Source organism: Gobio gobio (genome assembly GCF_949357685.1).
Source record: "Gobio gobio genome assembly, chromosome: 19".
Taxonomy (NCBI): domain Eukaryota; kingdom Metazoa; phylum Chordata; class Actinopteri; order Cypriniformes; family Gobionidae; genus Gobio; species Gobio gobio.
This window is the reverse complement of record NC_137112.1, coordinates 11208155-11230018: the sequence shown is the minus strand read 5'-3', so window position 1 is coordinate 11230018 and position 21864 is coordinate 11208155. Positions and strand designations below refer to the sequence as shown.

Sequence of the window (21864 nt, the reverse complement as noted above, 5' to 3'; positions counted from 1 at the left end):
GAAATCAACAATGTCACTAAAGAAGTGTGTTTCTAGGGAAAGATAACCTTGTTCAGCTTCCCAAATAACCCAGCGTTAAGGAAACAGTGGATGCAGTTTGTTTTTCCAGAGCAGCAACGGAGTTCTGCAAGAGTGTTTGTCTGTTCCCGGTCATGAGTCAAAACTGCATCACGTGTGTGTTTTGTTGGCAATCGGCGCATAAGTGCATATAATGTAAACAACACGGACGTATAGTGAATCGAAAGTTACCCAGGGATAATGGCATGATGTATTTTGTGTGTGTGTGTGCGCGTTTGTGACTCTTTAGCTCTGCCCTCTGCACTCCTCCATGAGTTCGGCTGTTTTCGGAAAGAATTGGTCCAGCCAGGGATTGACATATTAAGAATTCAGGTCAACTGATGTAGTCTGAAAGAGCTCAGGTTCAGACTACAGGACATAAGACTGGTTTTGGCGCGATCTGTTAGATGGTGCGGTGGTGATTCGTAAACGACAGTGGGTCGTTTATCTCGTATAGTGTGTCATAGTGAACGACAACCGACGTCGCGTCTGTGATGTTAACCAATAGGAGCGCAGAAGCTCATCCGTACACTTTCAAACATGGCGAAACGAAAGAGAGATGATGGTATTGGTGCCGCTGGGTGGAATTATGCAATGGAGGAAAGGTTCGTGGAGCTACGGCAACAAAACTCCTGCCTTTATGATGTTTCTTCAAGGGATAACCATGACAGGTAGCCTGACAAGCCAGACCCACATCAAGATGTTGGGTCTGGGAACTCACCATTGGCAGGGCTCAATCCGAGGGGCGGGATAAACGGTTGTCTTTCAAATTCCCTGCGTAATAGGATAGCGCTACAACCAACCAGAGCAACGAAGAAGGTGAAGCGGAGCTAGTTGATAGATTAAACTTTCTCCGTATCCGGTTGGCAAAACTCAGAACACATGTTCCTTTCTTAAGAATGACTTCAGTGCCGTTCTTTGTTCTTTTCTCAAAGAAAAGCTTAACTCCAAGTCTTCCAGAGTCACGGCCAAAGCCGTTTCGAAAGACCGCTGTTCACCAGCTTCTTTGTAGCACTCGGAACCGCCACAACACTGCCGTCATTATGTTAAGCCCGCCCACCGACTCTATACACGATGTGATTGGCCTGACCAGAGTTTGGTTTTTCCAGCTCCCAAGCCAACGGAGAGTTGCTAGACGACCCTGGCTGCAAATTAGATTAGGGTGCGTCTAGATGTCTAGGCTACATGACAGAGTGAAAAAAGAAAAATGCTGGCGAGCGATAGCTGAGGCGCTTCAGCAACCCGGTGAGTGCTGGAATTAGCATGAGGCTAATACAACCATTATTTGTTTACGCTCATTTCCGGGAGTCAGTCGCTAGTTCCGCCTTCTCGATGACATCACGCATGTCGCTAAAGATGGCAATCAATGATTGGTCAGGAAGCAACGCGTAGTCTGACACGTTTCTGTCAAAGTCTGACAAAGTGTCTATTGTGCCAGACAAAAATATTGTGTAGTCTGAACCCGGCATAACTTAGGCCCTATTTACACTGCATGGTTCAAGTGACCCAATTCCAATTTTTCCCTCTCATGTGGCACAGATCGGATATGACATGTGAACGTATAAGCAGGAAAAAAACGCCTCAGCATTCAGAGTCAACTGAGGAATCGCAGACATCGCAAATCACTTACGCAGTTCTCCGACCTGTAGAATATCACACAGCATGCGCGTCAGCTCAATGGCACAGCGACCAAATGGGCACTCGTGTTTATCTTCTCGACTGCTGTTTTCTAGGACAATCTGAAAAAAATGGCCAAAGGTATGTGACTCTTTTGATTATTTGTGAGGAAATGGAACCAGAAAAAGACTCAAGCGCACCAGACACAATAGCATGTCCATCTCCAACATCATCATACAGTAAAGTAGAATCTGTATTGACAACTTCACACAAACAGAAACATTTGCTTGACGGACGAGAAGCATTGCGGTTTGTTCTTGCGCATCAAGTATGTTTGATCTTCCGGTTACCATATTTGATAAGCTATTAACTTAAAATCTGTCATATATCATATAAAGTGATCACATCTCTATAGAAGACTTGGATCAAACCGATCGATTCATATGGATACTTCAGAAATCTTTCAGGTTTCATAAAAAATATCAGGTGTTTCAAAGATGAACGAAAGTCTTACCCTGATATACGTGTCCTGATGCAGTTTGGCGAGATACAGCATGTTGTCGAGTGCCAGCATTCCCGGTGGTGTCTGAGTGAAATCCATGGCAGGATTCACCGGATTCTGTGCACAAAACACACACATCAGCATATCACTATCACTGATCCCCATTAAACCATCACACCACAAACAGTTCAACACATCACAGGTTTCTGCAGGTTTTATGGAGATCATTTTAAAGGGTTAGTTGACCCAAAAATGAAAATTAGTCCATGATTTACCCCCCTTCAAGTCCTCCTTGGTGTGTATGACATTGTTCGTCTGAAAGAAGAATGTCATATACACCTAGGATGACTTGAGGGTGAGTAAATCATGGGCTAATTTTCATTTTTGGGTGAACTAACCCTTTTTTAAAGGGTTATGAAACCCCCTGTTTCAGCAGCCGTCAGTTCTCACCACAGTTTTGAAAAATGCTATAAAAGTGGGCGTGGTTAAGCTGCGGAGTGGAGAGGGATGAGGGGAGACTGACTGACAACACAGTTTTATGAGGCGCTTGATCGGTTAATGGGCCGTAAAGAGCGGTTACACTCACAATGTGGATGAAACGCGTTCGTTTTGAAGACTCAGGATCTACTGAAGAGAACTTATGCGACGCAGAAACTCTTACAAAGCAAAAACAAACACTCGTTTTTGATCCATTAATGCATCTTTCTTACTGAATGCAATCTCACTCTTTGAAGCGCCAGACAATCAACTTGTGCTGCTGTGTTAAGCAAGGTATCTTCTCATTGAATAAGGACACGCAGACTCATGAATAATTAAGCGAGTCGTCTTCTCATAGGATAAGGACACGCAGTCTCATGAATAATTAAGCGAGTCGTCTTCTCATAGGATAAGGACACGCAGTCTCATGAATAATTAAGCGAGGCCTCTCCTCATATGAAAAGGATATGCAGAACCATGAATAATTATGAGACACCGATGAGTCATCGCCGTACTATTGTACGAGAAAACGTCACATTCGGTGACACGATACAAAGATGAATTTAAGCCCGCAAGTTGAATATAGCGCAAACATGTTTAAAATGAACTAGTTTTCTCCAACAATCAAAACGAATGGACGATAACATTGACTTCTATGATACTCAACACTCATAAAATTTGGTTTAGGGTTTCATGACCCTTTAAGGCTTTTTAAGACCAATACAATAAATTGAAGGGAAAATACATCAATATGTTCTTTAGAAGTAAATGTCTAGGAAGCACACAATGAGTTGTATTAGTGACACTTCAAAGTTTGAAAATACAATTTCCAACAGATCTCCATTAATTTATTAATTTGACCAAAACTAGCCTAAAGTTTGAGATAAGAAATCTTGGGAAATCTTGCGAAAGTGATTTTATGATTAAAACAAGAACAAATATCTGCCAATGGGTTCATTAATATCCACCTTATTCAAATATATTATCATTCAAGTAACTCAATTTTGTTAAATTTCTCAGAAAACAAGAGTTAATTCCTTCATTTTGCAAGTCAAGTAAATGTGTCTTGATTTAAGGATGTTTAGAATTTGTACTGGAAAACAAAAATCCTAAAGGAAGAACAACATTTTTTGCAGTGCATGCAATTTAATTTGGCAATTAAATTTAGGGTCCTATGAGTTATATATATAGTTTATTCTCTTTTAATTTTTCTGGACTGATTTTAATGGTTAAATAAAATTTTACTGACTTGCGTTCATCTTTGGAATAGAAATGAAGATATTTTTAATAAAAACGTAAAGATGTCTGTCCCTCCATTGACAGTCTAAGCAACTTCCACTTTGACGCTTCAAAAAGTTCATAAAGAGATCGTAAAATGAATCCATACAAATCAAGCGGTTTATGTCAAATTTTGCGAAGAGACTCGATCGCTTTATATGATGAACGAAAGTCTTACGGGTTTGGAGCGACATTAGGGTGAGTAAATGATGACAGAATTTTCATTTTTGGGTGAACGATCCCTTTTAGTGTTCTGACCTACTTTTGATTTGTTCATCCAAAATTTGACAAATTCCGTGACATTTGGCATTATACAGTAAATTCCATGTTTATGAATGGATTCTGCAATTCCATACAAGTTTTTAATGCCATGGCCCTAATTTAATGCCATGATATTGAATTTAAGATTTTCTGATCCAATTTTAAGCCCTAAATTGTGGAAGGTCAAATTAAGACCCTTTTTATGACCCTGCTATCACTGATCTTAAATTCGCCATTACATCACACACATCAGCATCTGTTTTGGAAAGGAAATGCAATGATCTCTTTTAATTAAATACCATCTTTTAAATGATCCTAAGTTATGACAACAAAAAGAGCAAACATCACTCACGGTGAAGCCCAGCATCTTGTAGTCTTTAGTGTAGATGGCTTTTCTCTTTTCTGTTCCGCCTGGATCACTGTCTCCATCAAATGCAATTCTTCGGAGTTCAAAAATGATATCTCTCTGTGTCTAAAGATAAGAGAGGTCGGAATATAACAAGAACATAATTATATAGTTCAAGCAGTTTGAAGATAATTAAAGAACGCAACTTTCCCAAGTATGAAAGCAAATCAGTAATTTTGTGCTTTTCATGCCATGCGTTGATGCATATGCTGGCCACACAGTAGCTATGAATGAATTTTCAAGTTTATATAAGGCATATTCTACAGTCTGTCAAGTTCCATTGTTACCAATGTTCAAATGTTTATTGTTTCCCAAAATTGTTGTTTTGCAAACAGCATCACAAAACTGTGGTTGAACTACATGTCTGGTGTCTCTTATTAGTGTGACATGTGGATTCAGATCTTGCATATGAACAAATCAGATTACATTATTTACCAGACATGAATAGGCTACATGTTATTAAATGTGCAAATAAATTAAAGCATTGAAATGTTTGCCATCTAAACGTCACTCTATTATTTTGTCATAAAAGTTTTATAATTACTACACTATTTAATTATTTTTAATGACTTGTCAGATGTTGTGCTTGGTCTTTAAGTCCTCATTTTCATGTTAAATATCAATCTTACATTTCCAAAAATTCCTTTGGAAATATTGTAATAATAAATTTTTGTATAAAACAAGAGTCCTGGAACAGCTGGTTTGATCCACACAGAGATCAGATCTCACCATCATCAGTCATTCTGGGATTACATGAAGAGACAGACGCAAAAGCCTTAATCCATTATTTACTGATTTTTAGGAACTTTTGTTGTGCTTTAGTGATCTTAGTGATCTAACACCATGATTATTGAGACTGTCTGCTACAGTGGTGTGCTGCTCGCCTGGTCATTGGGGTCCATTTTGGTCATCATGCGTTCCTCCAGAAGGTTAAAGGTCAAAACTTGTAGCACGTATAGCTGATGAGCCATTTCAGCCTTGACGGGTCGATTCCCGCGGATGATGTGCTGGAAAACAGGACGTCAATGCTGTTACTCACAAAGGTGTTTCCTAAAACAACACTCTCATTATCACGCTGCTTCTAAACAACTAATGTGAATAGGATCATCAGTTACATCTACTAGGAGGATGTTCTGTGGTCTTTTGGAGGAGAAAGATCTGATCTGTATCTCATCAAAAGATGCTCATTAAGAAATTATCTCTATCTATCTATCTATCTATCTATCTATCTATCTATCTATCTATCTATCTATCTATCTATCTATCTATCTATCTAATCAATCAACAAACAAACCAATCATCCAATCAACCAACCAATCAATCAACCAATCAATCAATCAATCAATCAATCAATCAATCAATCAATCAATCAATCAATCAATCAATCAATCAATCAATCAATCAATCAAGCAAGCAAGCAAGCAATGAAGCAATCAATCAATCAATCAATCAAATCAATCAACCAACCACCCAATCAGTCACCCAAATCAACTAACCAATCAATCAAACAACCAATCAATCAACCAATCAATCAATCAACCAATCAATCAATCACACAACCAACAAACCAATCAATTAATGTAATGGAAATGTAATTATCTCTTGTAATTAAATACCATCTTTTAAATGATCATAAGTTATGACAACAAAAAGAGCAAACATCACTCACGATCAACAAACAATCAACAAGCCAATCATACAACCATTCAATCAATCAATCAACCAACCAACCAACCAACCACCTGACCAATCAACCAACCAATCAATCTCGCAACCAACAAACCAATCATCCAATCATCAATCAATCAATCAAACAACCAATCAAATCAATCAACCAACCAATTAACCACCCAATCAAACAATCAATCAATCAATCAATCAACCAACCAACAAACCAATCATCCAATCAACCAACCAATTAACCACCCAATCAAACAATCAATCAATCAACCAACCAACCAACAAACCACTCATCCAATCAAATCAATCAACCAACCACCCAATCAGTCACCCAAATCAACTAACCAATCAATAAATCAATCAATCAATCACACAACCAACAAACCAATCATACATACAATCAATCAATCACCCAACAAACCAATCAATCAACCAATCAACCAAACAACCAATAAATCAAGCAACCAACCAACCAACAAATCAATCCTTTTTCTTGACAGGGTTTGTGAAGGGACTGGTCAGTGGCACTGGCGAAGGGTTGAACAAAAAAGTTTTGCACTTGTCACTTCTTTACTTTCCTGATAAGATTTATGTGAGCTTTTGCCTATATTTTTATGTTTGGATCCCTTCTTTCTTCTTTCAATAAATATGGGGGCAGAACATGGGAAAATGCTAAAAACACACAAAGATCCTCATTGCTTCATTAAACATTTAGAGTTTTCAACCTGCTCTTTGCTTGATTTGTCACTAGTGATATCACCGGTGAATCTGATGCCATTATGTGCAGACGTGCTGACACTTACATTTAGTATGATGCCACGGAGGTGTTTCTGCGCCAGTGTGCTTGCCATCTCCTGCCATAAACACACACAGAGAGTCACATCAGTAGGTCTGTGAATGTCTAAACCAGACTTCAAACACAGACTACAGACAGAAACACTGCAATTAATACACAACGAACTGGTTGAGTGAATGAGTCACATGTTTGGTTCCTGAAAAAATCAGTGCATTCGAACCAATCCGTTGGTGAATGAATGAACTATTCTATCAGGACTAATGCAATGTATTTGTTTTATACAAAAATAGTAATTATACTTTGTATTTGCTATTCCTCTCTGTGTAATAGTTTCCTACAATTCTGACTATTATTAACTTTTCTTTCACAGAATACTACAAATCTGCCTGTCATCTTTTACTAAAGCCACGTTTCCATCAAAATTACCCGGAACAATTTGTCCCAGGAACTTCTTTTCCCCCCAGACCTGCTGCTGTCTGCGTTTCCATCGTGGTCTAAAGTACCGTGAAGATTAGTCCTGTGACGTAGGACTGTGCGCGACTTTCCAGAGCCCACTGGTTTTCGTCCTCCGTAAATAAACTTAATAAAGCCTGAACCTCGTCATTTTTTAAACTCTGTTGTTGATTCGAATAGCAAACAATTTTTACTGCGTGCACTGCATCAGAGTTTTAGGTTGAAATAAAATGATGCGTGAGCTCAACCAATCAGTGCCCAAGTCCCACTCCCGAAAGTTCCTGAACTTTGAAAAAGTACAACCTCGCGAGCAGGGCCGTTTTGAGGGGGAAATCTTTACCTGGAACTTTATTTAGACCCCGGTTTAGTACCACCAAAAAGTCCCTAGTTCCTGGGGAAAGTTCCTGCGGTGGAAACGCGGCTTAATAGAAACATTTAGGGTGTTTTCACACTTGTATTTCGGTTCTTTTGGTTTGGGCCAAAAAAGAAAATGATACATTTAGTCCTGGTTTGCTTAGCGTTCACACTGTAATTTTTTTACACCGGACCTAAAGAAACAAAAAAAACTTTTGTGACATATAATTTGCGACAGAACTTACAGAACATCCAAAACAACGCTGTAGAACTCTGATTGGCTGTTCAGCTTAGCGAACGAGTCAGTGCACAAGAATGAGAGCAAAAGTGATGAAAGCGAGCGAGTAAATCAAAACTGAACAGACAGAAGGCTGTTATAATTTTACATCATCTCACCTGAGAAACTGCATGACTTTTTTCATAATAACATGAGCGGAGTGGAATAAAGAACATGATCAGCGTGACTGATATTCAATACGGTAAGCAAGCGCTGATTTGTTTATGGTTTGTATGCCTGCAGTCTTAGTTTCGCTTTCCCTTTTTAAATGACGAATATAGACGTATATATTATATTATATAATATATTAAATCAGCTTAAACGGACGGTTCCATCTGGTCCACTTAAGTCAAAAACACCATAGACAAACTTTTAGTCAACTGGGGTGGAGGTGGGAAGCCGGCGGCGAGCTCCAGCGAGAGCGGCGCGGTGCGTCTTGGACGATTTGGGCACCGAGGAGAGTTGAAATCAGGTCAACTTTAAGGTAATGAGCTATGACGTGGTTCGGCGGCAACAGGGCGGCAACCAATCAAAATGTAGAAGTGCTCCGCTTGAGATGATTCCAGAGAACGCTGTCCTGGAAACTTTGGTTCCGACCGCATTAGTTCCCAAGCAAAAAATGGAGGAGAGGTTGATCATTGCTGTGGTGGGTTTGATAAGAAGGCGCGCAACATCACGCGTGTAACGTTACCGAACAGTTTCCAAGTGCAATCTTTAACAGTTCACAGTCGGATTGTTTTAAGCGCGGAACACACTTCAATCCGAGTTCCCACGCGAACATATTAAGTATTCAGTCCATTTTATCACGAAATTTAAACGATATGCCGTTTTCACGCTCTATGTGGCGTGACTGGTCACTGATCACAGTTCAAGCTGCCGCGCGACGCGCATGTGCATGAAGGCGATCGATCATCTCTTACTGAAGAATAAACATGAATGACCATCTGAAGGTATGCTGAGGCTACATTACAACTTACTGTCATGTATATATGTGGTGTAATCGCTAAATCAGTGTTTCAACGGTGGAAAGACGTCAATATAACTGCTTGTAAACTAAACAATGTCATGTAACATTAGCATCACATTTACCTCAGGCAGTCATTCAGTGTCCACAGAATTTTATTCACTAGAGAAATCAACTCTTTCACTAAATATATGCTCTATATTAGCCGTTATATTCATTATATTCTACTGAACCTGTTAGTGATGTCTTGATTATTTCATGAAAATGACAGACACTGTGTATAAATTATTATATTTCAACAACGAATTAGAGAAAAAAACTATTTTATAATTAGATTTAGAAGTTAATGCAAAAACTGCCTTATGTGAAGTTTACATGTTTGCAATGCATACAATGTGTTATTGAGTGTTGATTATTATACCTAAAAATAAATAACAACTGAATTTAGGCTAATAGTTTGGGCTCTGTTATTAACCTTTAATATTAATGTGCAAGCAAGGGCTCCCTATATAATTTACAGAAATATCTTCAATAAACTTTTAGATATAATTTAATTCATTCAAGGACAGACACTTTTTTTCTTCTTCTTCAGTAAACCACTGTTAAATATAAAAAATAAATAAAAAGCAATTTTCTAAAACTGCTGTACTGAACCGTGATTTCAAAACCGAGGTACGTACTGAACCGTCAGTTTTGTGTACCGTTACACCCCTACTGTCAGTCTTTTATTTTTTGTGTCATGCGTCACAATACTTCCTGGAGTTCCAGGCGTTTCCGTGTTGTAAATAAAATAATTTTTAAAATATTAAATGTGTCATTCTCTTTCACGCTGTCATTCTCTTTCACGCTCAGAAATGTGTCATTTGCATATTAAAATCACAAAAGAAATCGAGCCGGGGGCATGCTACCGTGTGTGGAAATTCCTAATGTGAATGTACATGTTAACAATGATTAGTGTGTGTGAGTGTGCGTTCACCTGGCGTCTGTCCTCTGGGGTTTTGAGGAACAGGGCATTGATGAGAGCGATGGCGTACGTCTGGATCTCCTGATTGGACCTGCAGAGTTGATGGTACACACACAGTTAGAGGTATCTTGCTCTTGGATTCCAACACTTCTGGACTCTATATCACGTGTCACTGTCTGGAGCATTGGAGATTTTTATCACAGGTCTCCATTCAGAGCTAGGCGCGATCAGTGGGTGTGTGTGCGTGCGTGCGGGAGAGAAGCACGTGACCTGCGCTGCTGTGAGTGTGTGCGTGTGTGTGTGCATGTATGTGCTCACACTTGCAGGTGTGCGATGAGCTGCGCCACAGTGATCTCCTGCGCCACACGCTGGTACAGGCTGTGGCTGTTGAGCACCATACTCTCCAGGATGGCCAGTGAGCGCTGCAGAATGGACACGTCCACCATGGGCTGGTTCACGTAACCCGCAATCTGTCACACACCACACTGACATGACTATTACATGACTTAAACACCAGTCTACAGGGCAATGTAACTAAATATTGAGAACAAATCCATCTTCAAACACTAAACATTCAACAAATTGGTTGAGTCAATGTGTCATTGGCCCCTTTCACACATAGTCTTTAATGGTAAATTATCAGTAAGAGATCATGTGTGAACAGGACCTTTTCAAAAATACCAGTAAATCAGTTCTGTCAATTTACCAGTAGGGGAGGATGTAACATTACCAGTAAATTGCCAGTAATGTGCTCTGTGTGAACGCAGAATGAAGATTACCGGTGTATTCATGTATGAAGTCAGAATGTGCTGACGTAAGAAGTCTGTTTTGGGCCAATCCTAAGTTCTTATGGAGATGACATGATAACTACAGATATGTAGATATGCGCTAAATGGCTAGGCCCATGGTGGACACTCCAGGACCTCGAAATGCTTCTTAAGAAGCCACTCCTTGTGTTTGGGATCATTGTCATGCTGAAAGACCCAGCCACGTTTCATCTTCAATGCCCTAGCTGATGGAAGGAGGTTTTTACTCAAAATCTCAAGACTCTTTGACAGCCCCAAAACATCACTGCTCTAGAGGAGATCTGCATGGAGGAATGGGCCAAACTACCAGCAACATTGTGTAAAAACCTTGTGGAGACTTACAGAAAACATTTGACCTCTGTCATTGCTAACAAAGGGTATATAACAAAGCATTGAGAGGAACTTTTGTTATTGATCAAATACTTATTTTCCACCATAATTTGCAAATAAATTCTTTAAAAATCAAGACAATGTGATTTTCTGGATTTTTTTTTCACATTCTGTCTCTCATAGTTGAAGTGTACCTATGATGCAAATTACAGGCCTCTCTCATCTTTTTAAGTGGGAGAACTTGCACAATTGGTGGCTGACTAAATACTTTTTTGCACCACTGTATCTTATTCAGGAGAGTAGCATTTTGCATGCATTCTGTATGATCCCTCTTTTTTTTTTAAGTTATTCATATTTTCACAGATTCTGCAAGCGGTTCACATACTTTTTCTTGCAAATATTTATTGTATATCAGCACGAATACAACGCTGCTTGACCAATCAGAACTGAGGACTGGAAAATTTGCTGTCAGGGCTTAGAATTAACACTCGCCAAGTGCCAAATGCGAGTAAAAATCAGTGTTGGCGAGTATATGAATATGTGTCAATCGCCAGTTGACCCGTAACATTTTTTGGCATTCTAACAATGAGATGTTGTGAAAACATGAACAAACGTGAACGACGTTCTGTACAGTTGAAGGGAAGTGCTGCATTATCACGAAAGTTTCAGCCTTTCCAATGTAAATATTCAAGCGCTGGAACACGCCGGAGGGTATTCGTTACTGGGAAGTTTAAACATCCGAAGCGTGCGCCCTGGAAGCCACACGCGCGCAATGATATTACGCAGCGCCTAAAAAATAGGCTAACTTCCGTCAACATAACCAACGTGACAACCTGCTCGCACAGAGAGCATGCTGGGGACTATTTTCAGGCGCTGCGTAATATCATTGCGCCGCTGCACCCATGGTACGGCAGCAAAGTTCCTTGATTATTACGCAGGAATGTAAGTATATTTCCTAGCCATATCGGTCTAGAAAATTACAACTTTACATTTTTCGTCGGTCTTAGTACACGATGTAGCTATACACATCACAACATATTTACACAACAGTAAATAGGAAAATGTTGGAGCAGTAGGCACAACTTATTGAGCAGTAGGCTAGATGGAGCCATTTACCACCAGTCTTTGTGCTAAGCTAGGCTAGCAGTGGGTGCGTCAGACAGAGTAGGGACTTATCTAACTCTGGGGGATACGGTGAATAAGCTAAAGTAAAAAAAAGTTGCCGTGTTCCTTTAAGGTGACAGCATCCTAATAATCCTGCTACTGTCTGCGGGCCCTATCATACACCCGGCTCAATGTGACGCCAGAGTCCAGACGAGTGTTTTTTTGCTAGTTTCAGCCTGACGCAGTTATCATTTTCACGTCCTGCTCCTTGTTGTCTAAATAGCAAATGCACTCGCGCCATCTGTTCACCCATGTGCGTGCTGGTCTGAAAACCAGGTGTGTTCAGGCGCGTTGCTATTTTGAGCAACTGAAAACGACTGCACCATTGACCAACAAAAACCTGGTCTTAAGTCAATAGCGCAGTATTTTTGGTGTTATTTAAAGGGGTGGTAAACCACGATTTCACTATTCTAACTTTAGCTAACGTGTAATGTTGCTGCTTGAGCATAAACAACATCTGCAAAGTTACAACGTTCAAAGTTTAAAGCAAAGGGAGATATTTGCTTTTAAAGAAATCAGTTTCTAAGGACTACAGCCGCTAGGGACTACTACACATTCACCCAGGTTTTGCTAACATCACCAGGCCCAATATTTACATAAACCCCTCCTCCGGGGAATATGAAATAAGGGGGGCGAGGCAATTTTGTATCGCCGCGGGGAAGCGTTAGTAGGCTGTGTTTTTGCCGCAATGCCGAAGAAACGCTGTTATTTTCATCCGGATTGCAGGTCTGGGGTACTTGCTCTGTTCAGCCTTCATAGGGACGGGGGTGCGTTGCAGAGCGTTTAACATACAGCATGTTATATGCACGTGTGTTTGAGTCAGCGGGGAATCAGGCGCGCGCAGGGCTCCCTGCATCCACCGTCTTCGCGATTTCAATACCAGATTTGCACAACGTCAGCTGCGTGTAAAAAACACTGCCGGTGCGTGGATGCACGACGCGCGCGCTGCACATTTCACGGAGGACAACACAATCTTCCACAAACTTTGCGAGTTCAATACAGGATATGCACAACGGCTTGTCCTGAAAGCTGGATTTACAAACAGAAGCTGTTTACGGGCCACAACCTGTAAGTCTGATTTATTTTTCATCGATGTGTTTTCCTGTAATAGGTTGTAGCAAGGAAGTAAACAGATGACAGCGCTGTTCTGCAAACCAGTCTGTTAAATGCTCATTCATACTTAACGTTATCCGACGAACACCTAACGTTACAAACACTAACGTTAAAATCTCAACAGCGAACCTGGCATTAGTGTAAATGATTCTTTGATTAGAGCTTTTATGTATTGTTTATCTACAGGCATGCTAAACATGGTTCTGTGTGTGATTTGGCTAACTTACTAGTTAAAGCCAGTGCTTAGTGTTCGTTTTGGGTTAGTTCTTGCGACAGATATTTGGCTATAATCGTTCTAAAAATACAAAAGTTAAAGTGCCATTCAGTAGCGATCATTATAGATCCGCAGTCTTTACTCTCGAGGACTGAACAGGTTCTGCTCGATCATCTTCACTCAAATGTTCTGGGTCTGATTCGGGCGGTAAGGGGCGTGACGTTTCCGACGTGCACTGCGGTTAGCGAATCACAACACACTGGGCCAGCTAACCAATCAGAGCCCACTGCGTATTTTTGAGGGACTGGCTTCATACAACCCGGAAAGCATCAGACCGTTTTACAAGGAGGGACAGAGCAGTGTAGAATAAAGGTCAAATATATGAAAAATAAGGCAATTTTTTTTAAAACGAAGCATGAACACATGTTACAGTGCACCCCACAAACACAATCAAGCCTTCAAAAGAATGTGTTTTACCACCCCTTTAAAGGACGTGTTAGTAATAGGCGCCTATAAGTGGCGCACAAACATTTTTACATTTAAAAATAAAAGGATTCCTCTCTGGAGAAGTGTTCAGTCTTTCCGCCCGCAAATTCCTCCATGCAAATAGTGAATCCGCCATGGTGCAAGCGCAGCTGGCTTTTAAAGGGAATGGGAGATGAGACTAGGGAAAAAGGGCCCTGGCGTTTTTAATGTTAATCAAACAACAAAGGACAAAGGAAAAACTCACTCACTGCTCCTTAATTTAAAAAAGGATATGAAGACTATGCAGTGTTATTTATTTGATTAGCCTGCTTTATTACATTTCAGTACCTTGAAACTATTAGACTTGCCTCAAGAGCCTTTATTTGTGCTTTTGCTTGTAATTTTATAGTTTGTTCTTATTTTATTACTGACTATTTACTTGTCTTTAAAAATGTAGGCTATTAAATTTATATTAGTTAGGCTAGAAGTTTTAGCAGTAGTGTATATACAAATTATTAATGAAATTAGCTATTAACTAGTTACAAATTAGTAGTTGCAACTGGTCCTGTACACTCTTTACCTGCAGCAGCAGCATTGATCTCTGAACCCCCATCATATATTAGACAATCAACATCCGTTCATCTCTTGAAAATAATTTGTCCAATGCAAAAGACCTACAAACCAGACATTCGACTTGAGGGATGCTAAATACATTCAATTAAATCCTGAAATAATGCATGTTCTGAGGAAACACACGTTTCCCATTTTCAGATGGACACCTTTCAGAGAGTAAAAGTTGGTCGAGAAAGGCTTCTGTTGTGCGTGTTTCACTTGCCTGTTTGATGAAGGACAAAGATATCAGATCCCAGGACACGATGCCGTGATCCATGAGCTCCAGAAAAGCCGTGAGAGTGAAGGCCAGCATCTCCCCGAAACTACACATATAAAACACACACGTGAACGCACTGAAACAGGGGTGCAGAAATCTTGAATCTCCTATTTAAGATAACAACTACATGCACAATTTTAAACAATAATGACGGTTTAAAGCTGCAGTCCGTAACTTTTTGGGGTTAAAAATGATCCAAAATATTTTTTTTGAGCAAGTACATAACCAGTCAGTTTTCAAAACTATCTCTTTACCTTAGCTCGATTTACAACGGTAAGCTTGTAATAATGTTTTTAATTCCAGTGGTACTGGTGGATTTCCACGGGATATTCGAGCATATCTTTGTGTCATTATGTGACGTCTGTACACATAAATAAGGTGTCCCGGCTAGTAGGCTATATTGCGTGTGACGATGTTGGAGGTGAAGATTTATAGCCTTTTCTCACAGCACTTGATATAATTAAAAGTATCAATTTGATGGCGGATCCAAAAAGGTTCAAACGACAATCACCAGTGACAACTGGAGATTCATCGGTTGTAAAATGCAGAAAAAAAGAGACTGCAACCGGACCCATGGGAAAACAAGGATAAAAGGGGCTTTTAAAAGGTGGAGTGAAATACGTGTTTTGAAGGGGTTCAAAACGGACGCAGAGACTGCTTTTTTTCTGCTAGACAGGTAAGACATTTCAATGGTTAAATGATGTAACAGTAGCACACTTGTTCACTTAATTCATACAGTTACAGAGTTTTCTTTGTTGTGTCTTTCTCGTTTTGCTATGTGCATTATGGTAAATATATATATTTTTTGTGCTAGCTATGAGAGGGAGCAATTCACCTCTACTCCACATTAATTTGTTGGTATATGACAGTTAGATATTAGACTGCACAGAAATGGAAACTGAACTACAGGTAGCCCTAATACACATTAAATGTAGTCACGCAACGCTGATGTTTGACGTGATTTGATAAGCGATCGTTAGATTTAATCCATTTAGTGCAATGTTTTTTTTCCCTTAGTTGGTCAGAACAAAAGTGGATGTTAGCAACTTGTTCAGATGACATTTTCCAGTGAAAATTCTTATGTTGGTCATACTTTCAAAAAGTAGAATCTTTGATTCCCGAATGACAGTATCCACACCGGCGCGGTGACTGACAGACGCACATTCTCCTCAAAACATTGGATTCATCCGCGCTGTGCTGTTCCGAGGCACAATTCACGTAAAGTTGATAATTTCGCGAATCGCTACAATTGTAGATTTCAAACAGAGATGGCGACAAAGAGGAAAAACTACGGACTGCAGCTTTAAATATACTACCATTCAAAAGTTTAGAGTCAATAAGATTTTTTTCTGAAATAAACCAATACTTAAAGTGAGATTCTAATTGAAATACATGCTATTCTTTTGAACTTTCTATTGGTCAAAAAATCCTGCGAAATAAAATGTATGACGGTTTAGACACAAAAATCTGAAGCAGCACAACTGTTTTCAACATTGATAATCATCAGAAATGTTTCTTGAGCAAAATTATTTCTGAAGGATCAAGTGACACTGAAGACTAGAGTAATGATGTTGAAAATTCAGCTTTGATCACAGGAATAAATTACACTTAATATAAACAGTTATTTTAAATTGTAATAATGTTTCACAATATTAGTGTTTTTACTGTATATTTGATCAAATAAATTGCCTTGGTGAGCAGAAAAAAAATATACTGTATATATATTTATTGAGAGGTAAAATCTGGTCATATTTTTGTGATTGGCCATTTAAATCCCTTTGCATGATTCAAGATTTTACAGTAGTGGCCAAAAGTGATGAAAATTGACATCTTTACTCTTTATTTAAATATTATTAACAATGTGTTAACGATTTTGAAGTCATATAGCGTAGTAGTGCTTGTAGTCGATTGTTTAATTTGTGAGACAAAGAAATTATGAACACGACAGACAAGACAGAACCAGCCAAATATTAAAGGGGTGGTTCCGTGGTTTTTTTCTAGGCTTGGTTGTGTTTATGGGGCGAGGTATAACATGTCTTACTTCTTTTTTTTAAAAGCGCCATATTTTTCTTATATTTTACCTTTGTTCCACACCGCTGTCTCCACTGTCCTTTGAACGGCTCGTTTGCTTCCTGCTTCTGTGAAGCCCATCCCTCCGAAAAACGCAATGGTCTTAGATTGGTTAGATGGCCAAATGTAGTTTGTAGTTCTGCCACAGCTCTCTCTCTTTCGTAATGACTGCGACGAGGCCTCGGCCACTTTGTTGCGTGTTTGCGGGGGCAGTGTTTATGTTAATAGCAAGGGTTTATGATGTCACCAACCCGGAAAGAAGCTTGTTGTAGTCCAAACCGGCCGTTTTTGTAGGCAATAAACTGCCATTACTTTAAAAGACAATATCTCCGTTTGTATTGAACTTTCAGAGCTGCAACTTTGCAGATACAGTTTATGCTCAAGCAGCAACATTACACACTAACTAACGTTAAAAAAGTGAAATCGCATTCAACCACCCCTTTAATAACTGATTATGTTGTAGTCTGATGAGTAGTTTGATTTTTCCTGTCAGTGTTTTGCTTTCTATTAATGTTTTTGTGAATAGTAATGCTGGGTACACACCAAAAGATTTTTTACATCTTATAAGATTTTCAAAATGTGATAGACCACACACATGAGGACAAATAATCCTAGATTTAACCGTTTTGCTCCTATAATGTGTGGTGTGCCATGATGTGACAAAGACAGCACACCACACACGAACAGATTTTCAACCAGAGTCCCGACTGTAAACACAGGAAATCTTGCAAAATCTCGCGAGACTTCAGAATAAGTATGGCGGTGATTGGCACAAATATCAATTTCGATCTTGATTCAATATCAATTCATATAGCCTACTGTACATATAAGGAAAGTTTGCCTTTTTAGCACTATTTTTAACTTTTCTTGGGTAAATTATATTTGCTTGCATTCATTAATATTCACTTGTGTGTGCTTATATAAGTATCATTAAAAATATTAGGATGTAAATTGTTAACGTTTTAAAATTTCACATTTAAAGAAATCTAGTGTTTGATCATAAATGTGTATTTAAATGCAAAACCAAAAAATAAGTAAGCAGATATGATCTGCAATACTTTGAGCAACCAGACTAGATACATGTATATGTGAGCGCTCCGTGAACCACGTACATGAGCGCGCACACCGCCGGGAGATGAGAGCATGTCACAACTCTGTTTTTCCACGCCTCTGGCTTTAACTTTTATGCCACATTAGCGCCAAAACGCTATATTTATTGTTTGAATTGTATTCAAGCTTAAAAGCTTAGACTTTCAAGTTTCATATCAAAAGCAGGGTTGAGAGAAAGAGAGAGAGATGCATGAGTGACGGAGAGCATGGAAAGGAAATTAACGAGTACGCTGTGTGTTTTAAATAGCGTTAAAAAGTTAATGAATAACAACGCGCAATATGTGGCGGCCGGTTGATTCTGTGGCGCACCGCCACTAATTAGTATATGTGTGGGAAACACTGATGTTACAGAGTGAGCTAGTGAGTAATGGTAAAAAAAAAATTTCACACTGCTATGTTTCTTTATAATTGTTGTCCTCAGGTGTCTCTTGGAAAATAGCTATACAGTATTATTCTCTTTGAAATTGCCTTATTAAATAAACTTTAAATAATTGTTTTTATAGTCAGAGTTATAGTCAGTTCATGACTATTTCATCTCTCAGCGAGCTTTTGGATTGAATATTATTTCGTTTCACGTGAGTGTGCGCGCGCTTTTGTCCTCGGGGTTCCCCACACACATCAGGATTTCTGATCGTAAATATTCAACATGTTATTCCGAGCAGGTTCGGACACTCTTAAAACACTTCACACCACAGGAAAATCTGATAAGATAATCTTTAGAACCATCAAGATAATCGGGACATAGCTAGGATTGTCAGAAGGGGGGAAATCAGCCCAAAATCAGCCCAATTATCTTTTGGTGTGTACCCAGCATAAAATAAAACCTGTAGCTGTAGTTTGCCTTTTTTGCCAAGTATTTTTTGTCAGATGATACCACAACCAAGTTTAGTGCTTTGTTCTCCCCTCATATTTAAAATATTTTGATGGTTCATAATCGAGCTTGTACTAAAAACAAAAATAAACATCACTTTTGGCCACTACTGTGTATGAGCTGCCCCTCCATCAAGCTCACCATACACGCTCAGAAAAAAAGGTACAGTGGAGGTCCAATTTTGTTCCTTGGGAACAAAACGTATATAACTGTACCTTTAAAGGTACACAATTGGTCCTTAGGGCACAATTATACCATTGTTTTCTTCTACTTAGAGCAGGGGTAGGCAAGTTCGGTCCTAGAGAGCTGCTGTCCTACACTCTAAAAAATGCGATTGGGTTGTTTTAAGCAAACATTTGACCCAACTGTTGGGTTAAAACAACCCAAATGCTGGGTTAAAACAACCCAATTGCTGGGTTAGTCCATTTTCAACCCAACTAACCCAGCATTTTTTAGAGTGTACAGAGTTTGGCTCCAACCCTGAAAGACATCTATAGAAGCTCTTATTGAGAATGAACAGAGGTTTAGATGTAGATGTTTTATTGAAAATGGTTACCATTATGGTGATCAGTGTTTCGTTTAGTTGGGCAGTTTGACTCTTGGCTTTTTATTTGAGTTTGTGTTTTTTTGTTACAGTGTTAAAAAAGAAGCCAAAAATGTTTTACTAAACTCATCACTGACTAAACATGTTAATAAATAATATTCACCAACAATACTTTCTTGCCATAGATCAGATATTCAGAATTTTGATTTTTAAATATATTTAAATACAGGTGGGGTAGACGCAGGGGGGGGGGGGTGGTAGACGCACACAGATATCAAGAATCAGCATTTGAATCTCAACAATGGTGACATACTTAATGCTGCAATGCATGCTGGGAGTCATGAGTTTTATACTGTGGTGGCTTAGGGTTGGAGCTAAACTCTGCAGGACATCAGCTCTCTAGGACCAAACTTGCATATCCCTGACTTAGAGGTACAAAACTGTACCCTTAAGGGTACCACCCCAGTGACGGCCACTTGTAACTTAAAAAGTAAAATTTTGTACTTTTTGTACATTTAGTGTATGTGGCCGCCCATGTGTCTGTATGTCTGACACATACTGTGTGCCGCTCTCCACCAGCCGCGCCAGCGTCGCCAGGCCTTCCATGTTGATGAATTCTGCGGCGAATGTAGGGTCAGCTGAGAGTTTAGCGAGCTCTTTCAACGCCTCCAGACGGGCATCGATCCCATGAGACTGGATCCGCTCCAGCAGCTGTCGAGCAGCTCGCATCTAAAACACAAAACAACCCCGTCAAGATAGTGAACATTGAGTCTTCACGCTGTTTTCTGTGCTGAGCTTGGGGAATAAGAATTCATTTCAATCCAGCAGAATGTGTTGCCATTGCTGTCAGACTCACAGGAGAGATGGCCAGTCGGAGGATGGTGCCGTTTTTCATTTCACTACGGCTCTGAAAGTCAAAGACAGATGGATATCCATTAAACTCCTGTACCACCTGCAGAAAAGGCCTTTTTGTATTAGTGTTTAAAATATATAATTGACAACTAATTATATTAATTTATATCTTAATCTATTTATTTTTATTAGTGTTTAAAATATTTAATTTACAACTAATTAATTTATATCTTTATTTATTTATTTTTACTGGGCAACCAGGGTAGGCTATGACAGCCGTCATATATCCTGTCATACCCAGCTGATGCGAAGTGTATGTGAATTTATATCTACACAGAAAAAGACCCTGTCTAGGCTCTGCCCCGGTACGGGTTGTTTCGAGCCATTCGTTATTCTGGTTTTTGATTAATAAAAGATGAAATGTAGTTGCAATAAACGCATTAAGAAGCCGTACAGCTGTAGCAGCTCAGGACTTTTATTCTGCTGTGTGGAACTGAGGAAGAACTGATGACGGAAAAGTTTAATCTTCGACTGACCAATCAGCAGAAAGGGGCGTATAATTATAATAAACCTGCCCACATCTAGAAATCGAATATTCAAGCCGTTTATTAATTTTTCTACCTCTGAACGAAAAACTAAAAATCAAGCTGAATTCTTGTTTTTCGCTTTGTTTAAAACAGAGGAGAAAAAGAAAAAAAAAATGTAATACCCATTTCAATAAGTAAAATCCAATGGCCAAAAGATACACGGACCGGCTATTAACCCTCTGGACCTCTTCGTTTAGGGGTCACACTTGGCTCCATCTCGGTCAAAAGTGTTTGAAGCTATGAAATTTAACTTTTTTTCCTGGAAAATCAATGTAATATATTTTTGTTCAATAATATTTTTGTATTATTATTTCGAATTTTGAGGATATTTTCTGATACTATGCAATATTTATAAAAAAAAAAATATTGAGCAATTTTTTCCATTAGAATGAATATATATATATATATATATATATATATATATATATATATATATATATATATATATATATATATATAAATGCAATATTTCACATTCAAATAAAGTGAAGGCCTTTAAAATATTATTTTTTTGAAGTGAGAATAGTTCCATCTGGAGGCATTAAAAAATTAAAACTTGTCTAATGTTGTGTAACCAGCTGTACGTTAATATATATAGAGGCTTTTGGATAATTTTATTAGGTTTTGTATTTATGTATTTAGACATTCTAAAAGACTACTTTTTGTCAAGGTTTAGATATTTTTTGGTAGATAAGTAACAGGTTTTGCATTATGATTACAATCAAACATTCAAATCTGTTAGAAAGGGAACACATGGAAATAA

At 38.9% G+C, this 21864-nt stretch overlaps 2 protein-coding genes across 5 annotated transcripts in view; one reads left to right on the top strand and one right to left on the bottom strand.

The window, feature by feature from the left end:
* suox (sulfite oxidase) overlaps positions 1 to 21864 on the top strand; it is an 892829-nt gene that overhangs the window by 696222 nt on the left and 174743 nt on the right. The gene's annotated exons all lie outside the window — the stretch shown is intronic.
* elmo2 (engulfment and cell motility 2) overlaps positions 1 to 21864 on the bottom strand; it is a 48704-nt gene that overhangs the window by 13207 nt on the left and 13633 nt on the right. For 3 of the 4 annotated variants that reach the window (XM_079843755.1, XM_079843756.1, XM_079843757.1), the window contains exons 5-14: positions 20519 to 20569; positions 20222 to 20391; positions 15014 to 15113; positions 10411 to 10556; positions 10099 to 10177; positions 7082 to 7132; positions 5483 to 5605; positions 4545 to 4664; positions 2189 to 2293; positions 1688 to 1796 (exon numbers count right to left, since the gene is read on the bottom strand). In XM_079843755.1, coding sequence (XP_079699881.1) covers positions 1688 to 1796; positions 2189 to 2293; positions 4545 to 4664; positions 5483 to 5605; positions 7082 to 7132; positions 10099 to 10177; positions 10411 to 10556; positions 15014 to 15113; positions 20222 to 20391; positions 20519 to 20569 — 1054 coding nt within the window. Of the gene's footprint in view, positions 1 to 1687; positions 1797 to 2188; positions 2294 to 4544; positions 4665 to 5482; positions 5606 to 7081; positions 7133 to 10098; positions 10178 to 10404; positions 10557 to 15013; positions 15114 to 20221; positions 20392 to 20518; positions 20570 to 21864 lie in introns of all 4 variants that reach the window. The other variant, XM_079843754.1, reaches the window with a different exon arrangement.